The 22,552-nt window shown below is 45.9% G+C and overlaps 1 protein-coding gene across 1 annotated transcript in view; it reads left to right on the top strand.

Annotated features, from left to right (window-relative positions):
- LOC141575159 (uncharacterized) overlaps nucleotides 1-22,552 on the top strand; it is a 115,542-nt gene that overhangs the window by 1,115 nt on the left and 91,875 nt on the right. The window contains exon 2 of the mRNA XM_074353779.1: nucleotides 1,579-2,295. Within this exon, the coding sequence (XP_074209880.1) occupies nucleotides 1,579-2,295 (717 nt within the window). The remainder of the gene's footprint in view (nucleotides 1-1,578; nucleotides 2,296-22,552) is intronic.

Genomic DNA, 22,552 nt, shown 5'->3' with positions numbered 1-22,552 from the left:
GCTATCTGGCCTGCTGGTAAACCACTCCGCCTTTTTTGCCCTGAAGATGTGTTCTGTTTATAACTGATCTCTACTTCTTGGAAAACAACTCAATAAAAACTCAGTTGGTTTTCCACCAGCCATGGGCAGGGGTGAGGAATAGCACTTTATTATTTTATAAAAAAAAAATAAAAGAAGTCTTAAAACAGCACTGGGCACATAGGAGAGAGTCAATAATTGCTTCCTGGCTTAAATCAAAATTGATAGCTCAGTGATTCCATGGCTGCTGTATTTGCTGAGCTTGCTAATCCTTTGCTCCATTACACATTTTTTAACTGAAAAAGAAATACATGCATGTGGTTAAATAAATTCAAACAGAGCACAAAATTACACAAGTGAAAGAAGTTTTCCCTCATCCTCTCTTCTTTCAGCCCTCCCTGGAGATGCCACTGTTTACAATCCTTTGTGTGTTTTCCAGATATGCTATGCACATTCCGACCTATGTATGTAAATTCCTTTAAAGTATTACTTATTTTTAACTTAAAGGGATTTAAATCCTCAAGTGTCTTCTGCCCTGGTAATAGAAAAGAACAAATCTGACTCCATAATAGATCTGTTCCTTTGACTTTAACCCTGTGCTCTGTCTCCTAGGCTTCATCTTGCTTGTAAAACAATGTTGCCTAGAGCCTAAAATATACAGGAGAGCCTATTTTGAAGGCTCTGACCTTTAAGGATATTTAACACTTTTCCATTCATATAAAGATAAGAATTTACATAATAGAAAATAACGTTTGTTTTGTTGGTGGTTTACAGGGATCTGACCCAGGCAGATAGCTGCGAGAACAAAGGATTCTAACAACAAAGAATTCCTATATCAAGAAGATTGCAAAAACCAAGCTCGTAGGAAAGGAGCCTGAATTCTGACTTGGGGAGATGATTTTCCAGGACATTAGTTTGCCATCTAGGTCTACAGAAAGTTGCTATTCCATGCCCCAACACCTGGTCTCCCAACTTACTGGCCTGTCCTGCACTAAGGAGAATGAATTTAGACTCAGTAACACTCCTATCTTCCTAGCAAGCTGGGCACTGGAATTGAGGGCAGCTATCCCACACCCAGGGACATACTGTGTGCCCTTGATGGTTCCCCGAGGGTGGGGTGTGGTTTACTCAGGAAGGATGGGGACTATGCACCAAAACTCAGGCAGTATGCTCCTTTTGGGATCTGACCTTGTACCTCCCGCTCCCCGCCAGTACAACACCTGGGACAGTGGAGGTAAAGCAGAGATCTTGCCTGCCTGTGTCCCAGCGTGTAAAAGGGGAATAGGTACACTTTACAAGGTAGTTCTGAGCGACAACACCTGCGGGTGCTTGGTTCCCAGAGAAAAAGGAAACCCAGCTCCACTTTGGGGCAACGGGTGTGATCCCCGTAGGGGTCCTGCAGAGGCCTTGGGTGGAGGGCTGGACCAGGGAGGTAAAATATGAGCTGCGGGCCTTGAATGGTTAGAGAAGTGTGCAGAGGCAGAACTGCTGCCTCCTTCAGGATGCCCCCAGAATTAAAACTATTTCTCTCCATCTCTGCTACTCTCCTCCAACCTCCAGATCCCTGCCTTCTCTCTGCTCCTCCTGTCCATGTCTCTCCCCCCACTTTTCCCCTTCTCCCCTCCTCCTCCCATCTTCTCCGTCCCTCGCTTCCCCACCTTCTCTCGCAGAACCCAGAGAGGATCGCTGGCCCTCCTGCGCATGCGCAGTTGGTGCCAGCTGGAACGAGGGTTGGAAGCTCCAGCTCCGAGCATGGGATCGGCCCCAAATTCTGCTCAGCTCTTTCGCCTGGTAGGACTTTTGCTACTGCCCCGGCGCCACGGCCACAGCTGTCCAGGGCCAGGTGTGCACCTGCCGCCTCTCGCCCCAGCCGGGCTCCACTGAGTCCGCGGCTGGAGTCCCTTTCCCCTCTCCCGCCCGCGAGTCCTCTCCTCCCGGGCTGCCTCTCCTCGGCCGCCGGCCCGTCCCCGCCCCTAGGCGGGCTGTGTCCCGGGCGGGCGGGGTCTGCGGACCCGGATGGGGGCGGGCGGCTGGGGCTGGGCCTGGCCTCCGAGCGGGGCTATTGCCCGCGTCCCCCCCTGCTTTCCCTGCCCCGCGACCCCGGGGCTGCCCTCGTCTCCCTTCCCCTCTCCCTGGGGGCCAGCTCAGTGTTGTGGGCGCTCCTCCCCGGGCTGAGAGCCTCCGGCTGTGAACCCCAGCTTCTGCTGGTGGAGTCGGGAAAAGGGAGCGTCAGTCCTGAGGGAGTTTCCGTCTCCTCCCTCAGTGTTTCTGCCCCAGGTAAGTACCTTGAACACTTTCACGTGTTATGATGGCGGTGCTTGATGATGTCACTGTTTTTATAGTGATAGGGATTACAGTGTTGAAAGCAAGGCTTGGTTCAGTTAAAAATGAGCTGAAGGCATGAGGCTGTGACATCCTCCATCTTTCCCTCTCCCAGGGTGAAACGTGTGACCGTCGATCTTAAAAAGATAGTTACAGTCCCTAACTAGCCCAGCCCAGCTAGGGTGTGTTAACAGGAACAGCACCACCAGAGGCGTTGGAGACTCAGGGACATTGCAGTCCTAAAGAGCTCCTGGCAAAATTTGGTTTGTTTTGGTTTTTTGGTTCTTCTTAAATTGTGGGACAGACTAGTTGTATAGAGGGAAAAATAATTGTCAAGAAATATTTATTCATTTAACGTCTTTATTGTGATATTGTTCACACACCATGAAGTCCACCCACTTAAATGCTACAATTCAGCAGCTTTAGCATATTCACAGTGGTGCAACCATTAATATTCCAGAACGTTTTCATCACTTCAGAAAGACCAGTGGAAATGATTGACCTATCCACCCCTTCCCAGTGCTGGTTCTAAAGAAGATTCTTGGTTGTTCCTGACCATAAATTATCTTGTTACCCATAAAAACTCTGGTAGGAAATCTAAACAGAATTGTATTGAATCAGTCTATCAAAGCAAGAAGAATTAATGTCTTTATGGCATAAATTTCTTCTACCCATGAATATATCTCGGACCCTATATTTTCATATTTCCAGAGCCTGGCCCATGGGAAGTCCTCATTAATTGTTGGGTTTGTGAATGATGAGATTCTATACATCGTTAGTTGCAAACTGAAGACTTTCACAGAAGAGAAAATAAACTCAATGAAGCCAAGTGACTCTCTGATGGTCAGAAAGAGTGACAGCCAGTTCTGGAGTGATCCAGTGGACTTGGTGTTTGTAACCAGAATTCTCCAGCACCTACAGCTAAGGGGATCAGAGTATTCTTTTATTTTTTCTAAATGGCGTTGCTTTTATTTTTACTTATTTTTTAAAATTATTTTTTATTGAAGTGTAGTCAATTTAGAATGTTAGTTTCAGATGTACAGCAGAGATTCAGTTATAAACATATGCATATGTATCTATATATCTTTTAGTTTGTTTTTAGTACAACTCATTACAAGAAATTGAATATAGTTCCCTGTGCTATATACTAGGTCCTTGTCATTTATTTTATATTTATTAACGTGTATCTGTTAATCCCCCTTTTCCTGCCTGCTAACCACAGTTTGCTTTCTATGTCCATGAGTCTATTTCTAGCAGCACCGTTTTTGCTAGTAATATATGCTGGTTGGCTGCTTTCAGTTTCAGTAATTCCACCTTATCTGTGGGCATTTTCCTTCTGGTGGGCCTGTGTGTGGTTTGCTCACGTGATATAAGAGTTGTGTATTTGGGAGAACCCCAGGCCTCGTGTAGTGCTTGGTACAGAGTGCCCACTGAGCTGATGCTTGAACTGGGAAAAAAAAACAAAGTAAATGTTGGAATTTCCACTATGGTTGAGACTTCCAGGTTTCTATAACCTGTTTATCCCACATTAATGTTGGCTGCACACATACTGGGTAATTTGGTGGAACTTCATGGTATGATGGTGTAGAGACGGGGCCTTGTATGCTTCTTCTCTTTCCGTTTTCTAAGACTCATTCTCCTGGGCCTTCCAGATCCTCCCCCAGAAGTGCCCAAGGCTGGCTTGGTGCTGCGCTGAGGCAATATTTGTTAATAAGGCCTTTTCCTCATCTCTTCTGAGCCTCCGTTTCCTTCTCTGCACAATGAAGACTTAGACTAGAAAAGTGCTTTTCAGTTTCTTTTAAGCCATGTTTCCTTTGAGAAACAGAAAATACAAATCTCTCCTCCCATTCAACATATAGATTTTGACACATCCAAAATGTGACATAGCTCTTTGTGGAAAATTGAAGTGATTGTGATTCCAGGTGGCACACAAAAGAGTCTTCAGAGATTTATTGCAGGGAGAGGGCAGGAAAGGGGCAGTATATCCCACTTTCTAGTGTGAGCACTGGAACAGGGGCTTGGGTTTAAATACCTCTCTCTCATCTTTTTTTTTTTTTTGCCTCTCTCTAATCTTGCACAATGTGATAAACCTCTCTCCCTCAGTTTCTTAATGCGTCAAGTTGGGGTGATAATAATTTAAGTGTTTTGTGAAACATTATACACATAAGACATTTGTTTCTCGGTAGAAACAAATCCTGCGAGGGAATAAGGGATTTCTTTAAAAAAAAAAAAATAATCTTGTCCACAGCACTCTGTCTTGTGTCTATTCTGAAGTTCCTTGAGGGTGAGTGTTGGGTCTAAACTCCATCGTGGGACAGGTGGCCCATGGGTCTGTGTGCCGCAGATTGCCCCCTCCTCCCCAGTCCTCTTCCTCTCAGTCCAGGATGAAGTTCCCTAGTAGATTTACACAGAGATCTTGTGGAAATGGCTTTTCAATTTATTGTTTCACGAAGAAGGGCTGCCATCATGGTCTCTGTAGTCAGGTTTTGGTGGCCTGAAGGCTATGCAATTACGTTTTTCTATTTAACATAAAGAAAAAAATTACAAGTACAAAATTAGTCCTACGGTGGTGGCAGGGGTTCTTGAAAGTGGGGACCATTAGCTTTGTTAGTTTCAGGTGCAGGGGCCTCTGGCCATGAGGACACATCATCGTGCTCCGAAGTTGGAGGGACCAGTGGGCTCAGTGGGAATGTTTACTGAGTATATCTCATGGGCTGGGCATTGACCTATTTGTACTGTGTGTTCCTTATTTGAGACAGTGAGCACGTTTAACCTCAATAGCCTCTTTAATAAATTAGACTTTTTAATTTTGAGATATAATGTAGATTCCCATGCAGTTGTAAGAGATAATATGGAGAGGGCCTACGGACTTTTTGCCCAAATTTCTTTAAAGGTTCCATCTTGCAAAGTTGGGATACAATTCAGTAATGACTCACTAACCCTTTGAGGTTTGTGTTATTGCCCTCATTTCTATTCATGATTAAACTGTGGTTAAGAGGAGCACACAGGCCTGCCCAGGTCACCCATGGTTAGTGTAGAGTCGGGTGAAACGTGGGCTTGGAATTTCCAGGCAGTACCAACATGATGCTCTGTGGCAGGGAGCAGCATTCACTTTGCTTGTTTATTCATTCATTCAACAAGCACTTATTGAGTAAACTCTGTGGGTCAGATGTTATCATATGTTTATCTGATTCTTCAGCACTATGGAGAATCCGGTAATGTTTCCTTCTTTTTTTAATCTGAGAAAATTAGCTCTGAGAGGTTATAAACCCCCCAAAGGAAATATAGCTCATAAATGAGGGACAGTAAATTTGTACATTTCCTTCTTTTTATGCAGGTGGTAACCTAGGCATTTTACATTTGTAAAGTTCAATAATCCAGATATATTCTTGTAAGGCAAGGATTTTTTTTTAATTGAAGTATACTCATGTTTACAACGTTGTGTCAATTGCAAGGTGTTTATTTTTTCTTGAATTTGGAATTCAAAAAATATTTTTTGAGGGGGGTAAATAGGTTTATTTATTTGTTTCATTTTTTTTAAAATGAGGTACTGAGGATTCAACCCAGGACCTCATACATGCTAAGCATGTGTTCTACCACTGAACTGTACTCTCCTCCCCAAAGCAAGTTTTCTTATCAAGTATTCTGCAGCTTAGGAGTTCAAATAAATTGGAGTTGAAATCCAGGTCTTTTGATCCTACTGTGTTTCTTTGCATTATATCCTGCTGAGGGGTGTGGAAGCAGTTCCTTTATTCATTCCTTTATTCAGCAGTTTTGAGCATTGACTTTGCATCAGGGCCTGGCTAGGTGCTTGGAAACAGAAAACAAGAAATGACCCTTTTCTGCAGAGGGCGGAAGCCTAGACCAAAAGCTGCGTAATGTGATCCGAGCTGCGGTAGCCATGTGCAGACGCTGAGGACAAACTGTACCCCCGGCTTTGCTTGGGCTTCCCCTGCCTTCTGACTGGTACACACCAGGTCACCGCAACCCAGTGAGGCCCGCAGCCCGCAACACTGTATGTACGTCGGTCTCCTCTTCCCTCTCGTCAGGGCCTGCAACATGAACATCCCTGACTACGTGCAGTGTGCTTAGGACCACCAGACTCTCCCCGTGGTGGTCCAACCTGTGGGGATCATCTCAGAGGAGAATTTCTTTTGCATCTATAAGCGAATCTCCTTGGTGAGGCAGATCATCCCTTGCGGCTCGCAGTGGGCACTCTGTATCCACTAGAGTCACCACTATGCGCCCGAGAATGGGTGGAGCGAATTCCAGACCCACCGCAAGGTCGTGGGCCTTGTCATCATTACCGACTGCCTCTTGGCCAAGACCTTCGAGAAGCTCCACGTGCAGAGGAGCTGTATGGCACCACGCTCTATGACTCTCGGCTCTTTGTCTTTGTGCTGCATGGGGAGGTGCCCGAGCAGCCGCGCACCGACGTGGCCTTCAATTTACGAGGACTGCCGGGTGGTGGAGAAGAGGATCGAGGACTTCACTGAGTCTCTCTTCATCATGCTCAAGTCCAAGTGGCTGGACTGTGCATCCGACAAGACTGGGGATAAGATCCTCCTTCTCTACATCCTGTTTGAGAAGGAGGACTTTGTGGGATTGGACACAGAGAGCAGGAAATTCTACCTGGATGCCCGGACACCCTGGCTGTGTGAAGGGTTGCTTCCCTACATCCAGAAAGGGATCAGCAAGGAGGAGGGCTGTCTTGTAGCCAAGGCGTGAGGGAGGTGAAACCCGCCGGTTTTCAGACGTTTAAAAGTGAATCCGCCTTTGTTTCAGAGAGATTCTTTTAGGGTTATTATGGACACTTACTCCCGCTTTTCAGCCAATTCCCCTGGTGTGACCCCTGGAGTTGCTGTCCAATAGAGTAGCCAAAGCCACTGATGCTAGGAGTGCTGGGGAGGAGGCTGCTCTGAGCTGAGATGTGCTGTAGGTCAAATGCACATCAGACGCTGAGACTTGTCTAGTAAAAAGAATGTAAACTATGTTGTTTCTTTCTTTATTGATTACATGTCAAAATGATAGTATTTTACATACTGTAGAATAAGTAAGATATGTTCTTAAAATCAGTTTCTAGGGTTTTTTTTTGGGGGGTTACATTTTTAAATGTGGCAACTGGGAAACTTTCTTTACATGGCTGTCATTTCATTCCTGTTGGACAGCATGTCCTGGGACAGTCTCATTCCTTTGCTTATAGATGTCATGCTGAATCCTGAGACGCAGAATGAGGTGCTGGTTGAGCTGGGAGTGGAGCCAGTATCTCCTGCCTCCCAGGTCCAGCACCTGCACGGCTCAGGCCCTCTCTCCCTGCCTGACAACCACCATGCCAATTTAGGACAACAGAAACACTGCCAGGGGCTTCCAAATGAGCTCCTTATGCAGGGAAAGGCGTGTCACGGAGCATGGGGCACAGCAGGGAAAGATTCGTCCTCACTTTGTCCCTGTGATTAGGTCAACGGACCCACTTTGCCTTGGAAGTGCAGACGAGCTCTTCTGGGCTGCCTACCCCCCCACATTCTGCTCTGTTTCCCTGTGTATCTATCGAGATGTCCCTTGGGCAGAAGAAGGTGAGATGCCTTTGCCGAGAGGTGGTCCCCCTTTGCTGGGGAGAGTGTGGGAATCTGTGCCCCCCCGACCTACGGCCTCGGGCCTTGAGTCTGGAGAGGGCTCATAGCGGTCCCACAGGTGACGGTCGGAGGGCCTGGCACGTGCTGCCGGGCCTGATGTGGAGGAGGTTTTCTGCGATTCTCTGTGAGTCTAAAATCAGATTCTATTTTCTGGTTGTTGGTAAGTTAGAGGAGAAGATGCCAGAAAATTGATAAAAAGAAAGTCCAGACCAGTCCTGTGAGTGACAGGCACAGGGGACCCGAGTCCCACCTGCTTGTGGTGCCTGGCGGGCTCTGGATGAATTTTCACTTCCTCCCCGGACATACCTCTATATCTTAAGGAAGGGGCGAGGCATGTCGTGGCCATAACCAGGACTTGTCCTCACAGGGCCCCGTGATCTACACTGCTTTCTCCCCTTCTGCTTCTTGTAGATGAGCTGGCAGATGTATTGGCCTGGGTAAAGCTGAGGACACAGATGCCAGCACCGTGCCACTCCCAGGCTGGCTCCATTCCCGTCACCTGTCACTTCCTGCTGAGTCCCCAGGCGTCAGTCAATGTCGGTACATCGGTGCAACGTAAGCAGGGACCAACATCTCCCCCTGGACAAAATGGTGGGTGAGCAGTGGAAGCCTGGAGCCCTGCCCCAGCCCCCGGACCAGTGCCCCTTCTTTTGTCACAGGAGGCACTGGTGACATGTTTGCTCAGCAACTGCTTGGCTCTGAGTCTGCAGACCCACCAGAGAATGCCAGCTTGTTTTTGCCTTTTGAAGTCTGTCCTTGGTATTTGGCGGAGTAGCTGGTTGTGTGCTTAGCCCATAGTGGTTGACACTGTCACCAATGTTTACCCAGAACCTTGTGTACCAGGCATGGCTCCCGGCATCAAAATACAGCAGCGCATTAAACCTCCCTCCTGGTGGGTCTGTCTGTTTTGGTACCATAAGGGCTCAGCCAGCATCTGAACGTCAGTGAGATAACGCGGACTGTGAGCTCGGGTCATGTAAGTTCTCCTCCAGTCACTTTTACTCCATTGTTGCTTTTACTATTACACAGTCATTACTTTTTTAAACAATGCTTTGGTGCAGGAACAGAGCCTAATTCTCTCCTGTTACTCTTGGTGGGAGTGAGTAAATTTGTCCAGCTTGAAATGCGACCAGATTTTGTAGCTCAAAAGTTGTTTACACGCATCTAGGTGAAGTTTAGGTTTGGGGCGCTGACCACGTTGGGGTCCCCCGGCAGCGCCGCTCGCTTCAGGCCCCTGCCTTCCCTGGAACAATAGGTGAGGGTGGGTCTCACCGTCCCCTCGTCCCTGTCCTCACCAAACTCACGTAAATTCTTGTAATTGCTCTCAGTTATTTTTGTTCTCATGTGTTTCTAATTTTCGCTGTTCCTCTTTTCCTTTTTCTATTTCCCTTTCTATCTTGTACCGCCCTGTGAGCATGTTGTTGCGTCTGAAAAGTGGACTGTGCACACCCTGCATTGGAAATAGCCAGATTGTCCTCCGTGCTGTCCCCATCGCTTTAAAAAGCAAAAACTTAATAGTTGCCTTGATCCATATATTATCCTAGTCATTTTTTTATTTTCTAGATTTTTGGAATTTTTGCTTTGTTAGCACATCACCCACTGGTGTTTGATACCTGTTAAAATCCTTGCTTTGAGGAACCAGTTTGGTCCTCCTTATGTTTGGTGACAAATGCGCCCTTATTAAATTTGTTTGATTGTTTTGAAGAAGTGAGATGTGAATTGATTTAGGCGGCTGCTGAGGGATTTTTCTCAAGGAGTATTTAAACTTGGAATGTCAAAATCTGCAGCATCTTCCTTGATTCTGGCTTTTAGACAAAAGTGCTTGGCACGCGGTTCAGGGCTGTCGCTGTGTGACGTGCGTGACGGAGCTTCCTGGCCGGCGGTCACTGGTGAGAAAGTGGCAGTCTCGGGGGTGAGCAGCTGCAGGGGATGCTGTTGGAAGAAGCAGTCACCGGTTTTTTGTTTTTTGTTTTTTCATTCACTTTCCCGGTGCCATTTACTTAACTTTGCCTTCATAGAGAGGCAGGAGCGGGTCTAAACTCCATGCCACTCTTATTTTCCCTTTACGAGGCTGGTTTTTCTGAGTATCAGAACAACATGGCCTTCTCCTAAGTAGCTGGCTCACTTGGATCTGGTGGACACAGGGACCGCTAAAGGGGACTGTAGCTTCCTCTCTGCTCCAGCCAGTGGGCATTCAGAGCCGGGTCTGTGGTTTGCTCCAGCAGCCATGCAGTCCTCCCTGCACCAGCCTTTACTATTAACCCATGATGGCAGTAAATAGCTGACTCCGTGTCTGTTGCAGCTGACGTCCACCATTGACGGCCGTGTCGTTAGTTTGCGGTAGTGAGTCTCCAACACCCTATTCAGCTGTGAAGTAACCTTGCAATCTCACCCACACCCTGGTTCATCTCACCCGGGGGAAGGGTTTGGCCACCACCGTCATGCTGGCCATGAGACCTTGTTTCTCCTTTCATGCCCTGGTCCAATTGTGGACACTTCATCCTTCACTGACTTGGTCTCGCTTGAGACAGGCCAGACGTTCTGAAAGAGCCCATCACATTCTGGGGGGGAACAGATCACAAGAATCGCAAGTAGCAGTCTAGGCTCTCTGGGTTGGCAAATGCAGGCTGGGATCTGTGAAGGCTGGGCTGTGCCCTGAACATAGGCCTTTCCCGTGGCTCCCGAGAGCCCAGGGGTCGGAGTGAGAACAGCCTTGCCTGGGTTCCCCCATCCTCATCTGCTCACTGGCAGGTGTGTCTGCTAACTAGGAACTCCCCCAAACTTCGGGACCTTCAAAGTTCAGACCACAAGAGAACCTTGAGTCCCTTCTCCTGGGCCTCCTTTGTGAGAATCCAGTGCCTTCTGAGGTGACCAGAGGCAGGAGATTCCTCCCCCTCAAGGGAGCTCTCTTCGGAGGACTGTGATGCACTGCACCTTGCTGTCAGCTTGTGGGGTTCCATCCGTGGTCCTTGCAGAACCAGACTTGAGACTGGCTAAGCAATAGAAATGATAAGACTGATTCCAGGGCAGGGCCGGGGGGAGGTACAGGGGAAATTGAATGTGACCTCAAACACCTAGGTGGGTTCTGGGTCTGTTACTAAAATCTGGAGCCTGGGAGGTACCTGCCAGGAATCGAACTCTAGAGTAAATGGTGGACATGAGGCATTTTTAAGATTCCATTTGTCATCCAAGTTAGGACTTCAAAGAGGCACTCGGGTCTATGGCCCCGGGGCTCAGGTGAAGGAGCCGGACTAGAGATACACGTTGGGAGTCGTCATTCTTAGCTGGTGTTCACAGCCGTGCAGGTGGATGAGCTCATCTCGAGAGGTGCAGACTGAGGCTGAGGCGGGTCAGGGCTGTGCCTGTGTTGGAGGAAAGCCCAGACCATGCAGCTTTGGCGTGTCACTCAGTGGCGTTTGGGATTTTCAGAGCAATGGCATTTATCCTTAAGGGTCTTGGGGGTGGGCAGGGCCACCCAGGAAGAAATCTGAAGGGAGAGTTGTGGCCACGCGTGCGCGTCTGGGGATGATGCAGAGGCTGCATGTTCCAGGAGGGGAACCTCCTCGGTAGCTGGAGTCGGAGTGGGGAGTGGGGAGAAGGTAGTCACACTCACCTGTGAGGGAGGGACAGACGCCTAGGGAGTCTCCACCCTAGCGGACTCTCTTTCCCACGAACAAAAGGCCAGCAGACAGAAGATTTGAGGTGAGAAGGGATGGGCGATGGGAGAGAAGCCAAAGTGGAGAATGGTGGTTGGACAGTTCTGGAATAGTCTCCCTGCAAAATAGAGTTAAAACAACCCAGACTCTTAAGAACATTGATAGTGACGTTGGAGGAGATAGTTCTTTTTCTGGCCTCCTAAGGGTAAGACATGTATCCGGGGATACACAGAAGAATCGGGCATTCTGGTCCGGGGCTTGACCCTTACCAGTGGGAACAGGGCAAGTTTAAAGGGGGAGAAGGGCAGCAGAGGGAAACTAGCCAGGTTTCGTGTCAGGTAGCAGTCGGCCTCACTACTTGCGTGTTGCATTCACATCCGTGCCTCCCAGGTGGGCGGTGGCAGCCCACTTTTGCAGATTGGGAAGCCTTCTCAGAGGGGTTAAGGGATTGGTCCGTTTAGCGGCTAGTCAATGCTGTAGCAGGATTCAAGCAGGGCCTTGTCAGACTTCAAGGGCATGTTCTATCTACTAATTCCGGTACCTCCCTGTTGTACCTGGATTGGTGAATTGGGTCAGTTTTGGAGCCTTTCACAAAAAGTACGATTTAAGTGCCTCAGGACTGTTTCACAAAGCTCAGTGTTCTTTAATGGTTCAGAAGCACCGCAGTGATTTTCGCCCCACAGAGGTAAGGTCTTACTCTTTTGACGATGACGTGGTTGCAAATGACTTACAGGTGCAAAACCAGACTTAGCAGCTTCTGAAGGGAAACTCTCCAGTTCTCCCTTGATAGGCTTTCTTCCACGGGATGTAACCTGCTGCAGCGTAGATCTGAGCTTTCCGTATGGAGTGAGGTTTTGATATCCAAAGTTAGCAAAGAAGGGTCAGATGGAGAAAATCGACGTTAAGAATTTATTTTGGGGTTTCATTAGACAAGATGCACTATCACTTAATGGCCCATATAACGTATGTAATTGAATACAGAATATTGCATTCCTTACTTTCTAATGAGAGCTGTCTTGCAACGTAAGGTTGTCTGCTTTGGAACTTCAGCTCAGCCACTAGGGCGCCTGTCAGTGTGTTGGTGTGATTGTATTTACACAGTGCATGTAATCTGGGCTTCCTCAGCCCCAAACACTCCAGTGCAGAATCATAGGCTGTAGCCATCACTTAGTTACACAAATACTTCTACAACTATATGATACAAAAAAAAAAAAGAGAGAGAGAGAGAGAGAGAGATTGCCTTTATCAAAGTTCCTTTGATTTTAACTGCAAACTGTTGTTGAGCAGCTCTGGTTTCCTTTGGATATGAATATGTACATTTCTTTGCATGTAACTTGGATTTTAGACTAGAACACCAACCTCTTGCTTTCCATGAGCCACAAAACTCATAGCCAAATGACATACGTATGAAACATTTTATTCTTTTCTTCTGAGACAGAATCCTTGAATCTGGGACTTGGGCTGTGATTTTGCTTTTTGTTCTTCCCACCCCTCTTGTTGTCTCACTCCTTTTTCCTACGTGGCCTCCAAGAGGTCATGGTCTCCGAGGAGCAGGTGGACAAACACCAGTTGGTCGCCAAGCAGTCCTGCTGTAGAGGGAGCCCAGCCAAGAGCTAAAGGACATCATCAGAGAGGGCTTCCTTGAAGAAATGTGCTCTACATTCAGTTATGAGGACAGAGTAAGAGTCAGCCAGGAGAAGGAATCAAGATGGTGACTCAGGTTGCAGGAGCTGCCCGGGTAGAGGCCTGGAGGCTTGTGGGGTGGGGACTCGGGGAGAGTGCACTGTGTGGTCCAGGGTGGAGGGTGCCCCTGCTTGGGAGGACACTGGAGTGGGCCTAGGGATGGAGGGCTAAGGAGGAGCTTGGTTTTTTACTAGAACTGACACAGAAGAGGCAGTGAAGTGTGTCAGCAGAAAGTGACCCTCAGGAGAGGTACTCCTGGTTTTGCTTCTGATGTTCTACAGAAAGAAGGGGTCGGGGTGGGCGAGAGCAGCTCTGCCCGTCCCTTTGAGACCCACCCCTTCATTCATTTATTCATAACACATGCAATTCTGAGTGTCCAGGGGAGAGAGGGTGGACTCAATGTAGTAAGCAAAATGTATTGCTTCTTGAGAGCTTAGCATTGTCAGAAGTTGTCTTAGCGTAGAATGTTCTAGGAACACAGCAGGGGCACCTAACCCAAAGTGTAGAGGTTCGAGGGAAGGAAGTCTCCCTTGACAAACAGTCAAAATGGGCTTGGAGGCAAGTGGGAAGTAGCAGCAGGTCAGGGGGCGCCTGAGGTCACTGGGGACCTGGGTACTGAGGTGAGGCTGGGCGAGCAGCATCGGGGGTGGGGCTAGAAATCTACCAGGGAGCCTCTGAAGGGTTTGAAGTGGGGGTGATGTAATCAAATTTGTGCTTTGTGAAGGCTGTCCTGGCTGTGTGTGTGTGTGTGTGTGTGTGTGTGTGTGTGTGTGTGTTTGTGTGTGTGTGTGTGAAGCAGGGAAGAGGGGGAGAGTGCCACCAACTGGGAGGGTCATTAGAAGACCATTGACAGGCTGGGGGGCCACCAGTGGGAGAGGGGCGTCGGGGCTGCTTGGGGACGGCAGGGGCAGTGTGGATGCCGGATTTCCTCATGGGGAGAGCTTATTAACGGGGACCCCCTAGCGGCACCTTGTGGCTGGAAGAAAACGGATGCAACCAGGTGGACTTTTCTCTTCTTCCCTGCATTGTGTGATGATCTTAGCTCAGCCAATATTTGGAAGAGAAGAGCTAAGTTTCAGGGTAGCACAGGACATTGTTGAGCTCGTTCGAGTGAGATCTGATAGGATTTAGTCTTGTGTTGAGATCTGCATGTTCACTTAGCTAGAAACGTCCCGTCTTTTGGATTTCCATAGGGGTATTTATTCTTGATAAAGATTGCTTTCTTGGTGAGAGGAAATTTAATACAGCTGCTGTGTTTCTCAAAAAAAATCTTATCTTTTAAGAAATTTAATATTCAAAAGAATAGCAAAATTTAAAAATGATAAAGTAAGGCTTTGGTGTAGTTTCTTTGGTTTCTGAGTTAATGTAGAGTTAGAGCCTTTGCATTACTTAAATAGCACATCCTTGTCAGTATTTAAAGAGCTGTTAGTGAGCGCCCCAGGACCCACTTCTCAAAGCATCATTAAATCTTGCTCTGAAATAGTGAAGTCATAAAGGTCTTGTTGGCAGAAGCCAAATAGTTGGTTTATAATTTGCAGCATAGCACCCTTTATAAAATAATAATAGGTTCAAAATTAAGAAAGTGGAAAATAATTGATTTTTTTAAAGCTGAAACATAATCTTTCTTGTGTTAATGTTGCAACTGGAAATTTCGAAAAGAAAAATCCTACTGTAATATCATCTACGTGGAATACATATATGTCTATCACGTTTGCAATGTAACTGCGCAGTGGTTTTTGAAGTCAGGACCATTCCAGCTGAGTTACTGGCAGTGATGTTTGCTGGTTTTGAATGGAAAACCCTAAATTTGCCTTCTTAGCTTTATTCTTTTCTTTTCTGTTCTCTCTCTCTCTCTCTTTTTTTTTTTTTTTTTTTGTAGTGAGAGGGCTCAGTAGTGCTTTGCCAGCATGATTTTGGGGCAATTTGGGGGCAGATATCGTGCACAAGCAGTGAGATATTTCCATGCATTTTACTTTCCGGACATCACCATGGAACATGTGGGGGTTTGTGCCTGCAGGTCGGGATGCTGCAGGACTCCCTGGTCCATCACCTTTATGTCTTGGAGCTGCTCCAGTCAGTGAATGACTTTCTGTGGCTTGGAGGTAAGGTGATCTGATGCAGATGATCAGATGTGTAACTAAGTACTGTTACTTGAAATAGAAAACCTATCAAAAATGGCTCTAAAATACAGGATGAGGGAGGAGAATTGGCTGAGCTGCTTGCATGGGGAATATTCTCAGGTTACTCCCTCATTGTGTCTCCTGTCACTCCCCCCCCCAGCCCTGCACGGCAGTCATCGTGAAGCAAGCATGCACTTTCTCAGAAACGCGCTGAATTTCTTTGTGCCTCTGTTTGTTGGCTTTTTTTTTTTTTTTGAAAGCACATCTTGCCCTTTGCTTAAATGCCATCCCTGCCAAGTCACCTCTTACACTCATTCGTCTGGAGCTCGTCCATACATAGCTGCTGAATGGATGAACAGAATGTAGTATCTCCATGTTGTGGAACATTATTCAGACGTAAAAGTGAATAAAAAAGAAAAAATAAATATAGGGGAATATGAAAAAGGCCACCTGCTCTGGGAAGTCCACACTGACTGCTCAACCCGCACTTTTCCCTTTGAAACCCAATCACTTATGCTCCTCTCTACTCTTTTTGATAGTACTTACCACCTTCTAATAAACTTTAACACTTTCAAAAAAAAAAAAAAAGAGAGATGCTGATACCACTTCAACCTGGACGAGCCTTGATAACAGCACGTTAAGTGAAAGGAACCAGACACAAACGGCCACATATTGTTGAATTCAGTGATCTGAAATGCCCAGAATAGGCACATGCAGAGGCAGAAGGCAGGTGATGGTTGCAAGGGGTTGGGTGGAGGGGGGCTGGGGAGTGATTGCTAGTGGCAGGGGTGTTCTTCTAGGATGATGAAGTGTTCTGGAAATAGATGGTGGTGAGGGCTGCACAACCGTGAGTGTGCAGAAGACTGCTGAGCGCTGTCTGTGGGAGTGCCTGTGGTTGGGGGCGGCTTTATTTTGTTCTCATCCGTGAAGAGTCATCTTGTGCTGAGGCCATTCTACTCCTATGAGTGGTGAGGGTCAGAGACTTTGCAGAGTCATGTGTTATTTTCCCACATGCTGAGTGTAGGCAAAAAAGGTTTAAGCCTGAGAAAGTGCTCCATCTGCAGAAACGTCTTTTAGTTTTGCATGGTGTAAAATTCTTGAGAGCTTTTTAATCGTTGAGGACAGCCTGTGGGTGGGAAACAGCCCGTGAATCCTGGGTGAGTCCCGGAAGAGCTGCGCTTCCCTCCCTGACACGGGTGGGGATTTCACCCCCGTTCAGGCAGTGAAGGGCCCAGACCCGAGAGCGTAGTTGACAGTCGTGAATATTTACATGTATCCGCTGCTTCATCTTGGATATTAATTTCAAGCTGAGTCAGTATGTGGCGGCAGCCTCATCCTACGTCAGGAATCTATAGTATCTGCTCTTTGAGGTGAAGACCTGACAGACTTGACTATTTAACAGTCTCCCTTGAATTGATATGTCAGATTCCTTTGTCAATAATAGAACAGCAGAATTATAGACGTCCTTTATTGCCGATGTGACCTGGAGCAGGTTTAGTCTCTGTGCCTCAGTGGCCTTATCTTCGGTTGGGGAAGATGATAACAGTGCTTCCCTCAGAGGGTCTGGTGAGGAGAGAGTGAGAAGCACAAAGGGAGGACTTACACGTGATGCTCATGAATGACCGAATTTAGTGCTCCCAGCCTGGTGAGGCCTCAGGGGCAGAGATGGCAGAACAGACCATTCGTAGCCGGAGGTCGATCCGTGTTGGCAGCTGTTATGATCAGGATCACCCCTGTGGGTTATCAGGCAGTTTTAAGACTTGGTAATATGAATTCATGAATAATGTTAAAAGATTAGACAACTCAGATCCGGTTTACATAGTTCTCAAGATTTCCTGTGAGAAATGGATATTTTTTTCCCCATCTTAAATCTGAGTTGATTCTCTAAAAAAATTCTGCATTCCTCCACCTTTTTGAGTTAATTCTCCATTTCTTAAAAAAAAAAGTTTTTAAATGGAGTTACTGGTGTCTGAACTGAGGGCCGCATGCATGCTGAGCACATACTCTCTCAAGTGAGGTATAATCTCCCCCCTGATTTTTTTTAAACTTTACTTTCTTTGTATGCAGAGGTTAGTGACCTCTAATTCTTTTTCTGGAGACTTGTCCATGAACCTGTAAATCTATAATTAGTGGACAAAATTTGATTTATTAAAAAAATCAATGGAACATTCTGCAATCCATTCAAAAGGAAATGCTCATTGACATAAAATGTTTCTCCTTTATGGTGATTTCTAATTTTTGGTCTGCCTTAACTTATTAAAAGTAATCCTCATCATCATAATGACCAAGCTTGCTCTGAGTGGACACTTACCTAAGGCTAAAATGCTTTCCTCATGTTTTAATTCATAGCAGGTGTTTATGGGTAGGTATCAGTGTCTCCTTTTCTGCAGCTGAGGGGTTGAGAGACGGGGCAGCTTGTCCCAAATCTCACGCAGCTGGCGTTGGCAGGCTCAGGGCTGGAACCCAGGCTGCACAGGATGCATTCTCAATGGCTCCTCTGATCAGCCCCAAGTTGAGTGGTTTCACGAACTCCTGTGAGTCCATAAATGACCGATTTTAGCGATCTCAGCTTCATGAAGCCTTCAAAGGAGAGACACCAGTGAGAATGTTAGACAGAGTGGCATAAATTAAAATTGTACATTTTCACAAATGTTGCTTTCTCAGGCAATGAGTTAAAAACTTTATATTTTTTTTTATTTTAGTGCTCTGTAAACACTAAAATCAAAACATTAAAAATGATTATACTGCAAAATTGGAGTGGACTTTGAAAGTCCAACCATTTCTAATGATGTTGCTTGTTTTTCTCTAGTGGTGCTTATTGACAGAAAAATTTACAAAGACTGAATTGTTTCTATGTAGTCTTAGTATGGAGGAAAGTTTTGTCAGTGAATATTGTAAGTAAAATCTTTAATCTTTTCTTTCCTGATGATGAATATGTAAGTTGTTTTCATGGCTTAAGTACATTTCCTCATTTGTGAAATTTGAGTGATGCCCTTTACCTTGTTTGACTGTGAGATGTGGACGCCTTGTATATGAAGCACCCAAGAGCTGCTTAGTAAAAATATGCTGTCACAAGGACAGATAGTTTAGAAGGATCAACTCTGAATACTAAAGAGGGTGGCTTGTTTCTGATGCATATTCAATATGCATATTTATGAATATATGAATATGGCTTAAAGTAACAAGGATTCAGGGTTTTGTGTGTGTGTGTGCAGTATGAAGTTTTAATGAAATCTTTATCATTCTAGTGAGACAGTGACTAGTTAAATCACCTTAAGCAGACGGCCTTGAATATTATTTACACAGAATGTGTGTTGTTACAACTCAGAATTCATGTTGCCGTGTAACCATCCACTCAGACATTTAAATTCGTAGGAATCTGACCAGAATCATTAAGTTTAGAAAAATCTACATTGATCATTTTCAGGGAATAAGCTTCTCTCTTTTGTGATTAAAGAAAATTTTGATTTATTTTTCTGCACTCTTAATAGGTTTTAAAATATCAAAATATTGATTTGACATGTCACTTTTATTAATAGAATAAATCTCATGCTGTTTTAATGTGCAAATAAATGTTTTTGAATTTCAATACACTTGTATGCTTTCCTGGCTCTTTGAGAAGTATTTTGCAAGATACCTAGATTAATTACTGTTGGAAAAATACAGACGTGACTTTTATGAATATAGGCCTAGAACAGATCTGTTGGTTTTTGCTACAGTGCAAGACATGAGGCCTAGGAGAGATTTGCTGCTGATTGCCAGGAGGACAGATCCCAGATCTCAGTCTCCCCTCCTGTAAAATGAAGTGGCTGGACTGGATTCTTTCCTCTACTAAGAAGTTTACATGAGCCTGTGTCTTTTGTTTATATTCAGGAGTATTAGCAATGTCAGATTAAATACTGAATACACCTCCCTTCCCCGAAGCAAAGTGCAGTATGTGCTAAATAAGATATAATTATCTGATTCTTCTTTCTGATCCAACAGGCAATTTTTGTGTTGCATCTTTCCCAGCAACCTGGAAGGTGTATTTAGCCATAGGTGGTGCTGTTGCACCTTCTAACAGTCTTAATATTCCTTTTGCAAAAGAAGGTTTAACAAATGTTATTTTGTTTTGATTCCGTTGCTTAGTGCTTCAGAATAGCACAATGTCCATTATGTCTGTCTACCTGGAAAAATTATTCTGCTTATGTCTTAGACTTATTCTGTCATCTCGCTGTGAACATTTCAGACTTGCTGTGCAAACAATGGCAAAATCGGTCTTTTCTTCCAGTGTTAGCAACCAGTGAGCCGGAATTTTATAAAGCAGCTAAGAGCGGCCTCTGGAGCACCTTAAAGCTGGAAAGTGTACTGAGTTCCCTGAGTATTGACCCAGCAGCTGTGTATCATTTGTTGGGAGGTGATTTTGTACATATAAGAAGGGGTGTAGTTTTTTGTCTTGGGTTTGCGTGCACGTGCTGCCACTGAGCCACGTGAGCCTGAATTAGTTTGCTCTGAGTTTTTCCCTCGTCTGTGAGATGGGGACGCTCGTATCTGCTTTGCAGAATTGTGAGAATTAGAAATTATGTAAAGTGTTTAGCACAGTGGGAATGGCAAAGGGCTCATAAAGTTTAGCTCCTGTTTTGTATGAAGCCATCATTTTACAGTCTTTGGCAGTTACTAAGAAACAGGAAAATAAGAAAAGCTGGTTTTATGCTGAAAGATATTTGAGGAGGTTCCATAGTTCCTATACCCATAATTTAGCATCAGCAGGGTCAGGACAGTTACACAGTCGCCCTGAACCAATGTTAAGCCACAGAATTTTTTGTTACTTCATATATATTGGGGCTTAATGGGACCCAATACATATACACATGTTTTCTCCAGCAGCCAACTGAGAGATGACACAGAAGAACAGGCAGGCAATAAATGGCTCCTGTATTACTGATGAAGCCACGTTCTCCATGAACTTCAGGGCTGTGGGAAAATGCGTGTCATGATACTGTGCCCCAGAACTATAGACTCATGCAGTCCCAGTTAGCTCTGGGCCACAGTGAGCCTTCCCTTAAGAGGATCTGCCCCATCATGCACAGGGCTGCCTGCCATGGAGCTGAGCATCCCGGGTGCTTCCCAATGGTGGCCAACACTGGAGGGAAAGGAAAGGTTTCATATGCCCTGCTTGTAGATCCGGACTCACACCTCAATCTGTTAGTGTGAGGAGGGCTAGCCGTTGTCCAGGGGTCAGGGGTGTGAAGGGAAAAACACTCTCCATGGACCAGATTGTGGAGGAGGCATCCCTTCCGTCAGTTTAAACAGGTGGTGGGATGCAACAGAAGGGTGCTCCCCAAGAGTATATAAGAGGGGAAATAAGGATTACCTTTGGGACTCAGACTAGCCATGAAACACAGAAGATGATTAGAAGGGAGATTTGTAAATCACTTTCTTATTAAATTCACATTTGTTGAGCACCAAAAATGTGCTACATTCTTTTCTGAGCGTTTTACAGAAATGAATCCTTCAATCTTCACAACAAGTGAGTAAGGAAGGTTTGATAGTTATCCCAGGTTTACAATGTGGAAATTGAGGCACGAATAGAGTAAGTAAGTTGGCCAAAGTCACAGAGCTAGTAAGTGACAGAGCTGGTATTTAAACCCTGGCTGTCTGGTTTCCAGGCTCCCAGGGATGGGCTTTGGGTGTTTAGAGGTATCTGCATCCCTGGATATCTGTACCTCTGTGCATCACTTAGCCCAGAAAGGACAGGGAAAGGAGAGTTACACAGGTGCTCACAGTCGTGTCTCAGCCACAGTCCACGGACAGTGCACTGTGATTGGCGTTAAATGTCTTCTGGGCAGCAGATCTTTTCGTATAACAGAAATTTAGTCCATTCAGTTAATCTAGAAACCCTTCCTGCTGTGTTTCTGTCCACTCTTGTCATGTGACTGCCTGCCTGTGATTGGGCTGTTGAGGAGAATCTGTACTCATGGTTGAACTCTGATATTTCAGTCTGGTTTGTAGTTTCACATCTCCTGTTACATTAATAAATTAAATTTCTGGTTTTCTTGCATCAGTCTCTCATGAGTTTGGTTAATGTGAAACCAGTCCATGGGAGCCCAGGGGTGCTGACGGTATAATTTCTGAGCACGTTGTGGCACTTCTACCTGTGCGGACCTGCGTGGAATATTTCTGCACAGAAATGACCCAGGCACTCATCTATAAATGCTGGGCGTGCTTGCTGTTAGATAGTACATTATTCCCAAAACAGGGACCTGGCTGATCTGGTGGTCTGCTTTGTAATGAAGATATCTAAAGAATTTATCTTGTTCCCCTCTCCCCATGTCTCCCCTAAAGGTAAACTAAGCCTTTTTACTCATTGCGGATTCTACAATCTCTGCCTCATCCCATCATTCACGAAGTTCCTCCTTACTAACACACAACTGTTAAAGACTATTTCCTTTGATTATACACAATAAATATGGGAGCATTTGAGAGGTTCTTGGAGTTGGCTCCCTAATCCCTCTCGCTTTCTTTCCTTTTTCCACAGTCTTGAGTAATTCATTCCATGTTGGTAAGACTTCTGCCAGCCAGAACCCACAGTTCCAGGTGAGAAGGATGCAGACTTTATCTCTCCTACCCGAGGGAGAGAGAGAAGAGAATTGAGGTCTGCTCCCCCGTGGTCCCTTTCTGCCCCAGGGCCACTCATGTTCACCTGCAGACTTCTGGCCTCTGCTCACAAGGCCTCTGTCCCAGGACTGACTGCAGCCTTTTCTTCCCTTGTCTATATTTCCTGTGCCTTTCAGAAGTTGGTCTCTTCTCTGCAATTCAACCCTGGCAGATGTGATGGTGGTCAGCGAGCTGGTGGGCAGTCATTTGGTGACTCCCAGGAGCCATGATGATTCTCCTGAGTCTCTCATTCGGGGTTACAAAACTGTCGAGCACCGGAGGAAGCCCATTCACGTGAGGTCAACACAACATCACATCACTTTCATTTTGTTTTTGAATTTTCAGTGGAGAAAGTATTAGTAGGAAACTGTTCCAGATTTTCGGCCGCCTGCTTTCCTCACCATTATTTCCTTGTTGGCTCTGGCGCTTGTTTAAAGAACCAGGTTTCTTCTCTGGTCATTTGTAGCAGCTGGGCTTGCCGAAT

The sequence above is a fragment of the Camelus bactrianus genome, chromosome 26 (assembly GCF_048773025.1).
Source record: "Camelus bactrianus isolate YW-2024 breed Bactrian camel chromosome 26, ASM4877302v1, whole genome shotgun sequence".
In the NCBI taxonomy this organism is placed as follows: Eukaryota; Metazoa; Chordata; class Mammalia; order Artiodactyla; family Camelidae; genus Camelus; species Camelus bactrianus.
This window is presented reverse-complemented; position numbering and strand designations above follow the sequence as displayed.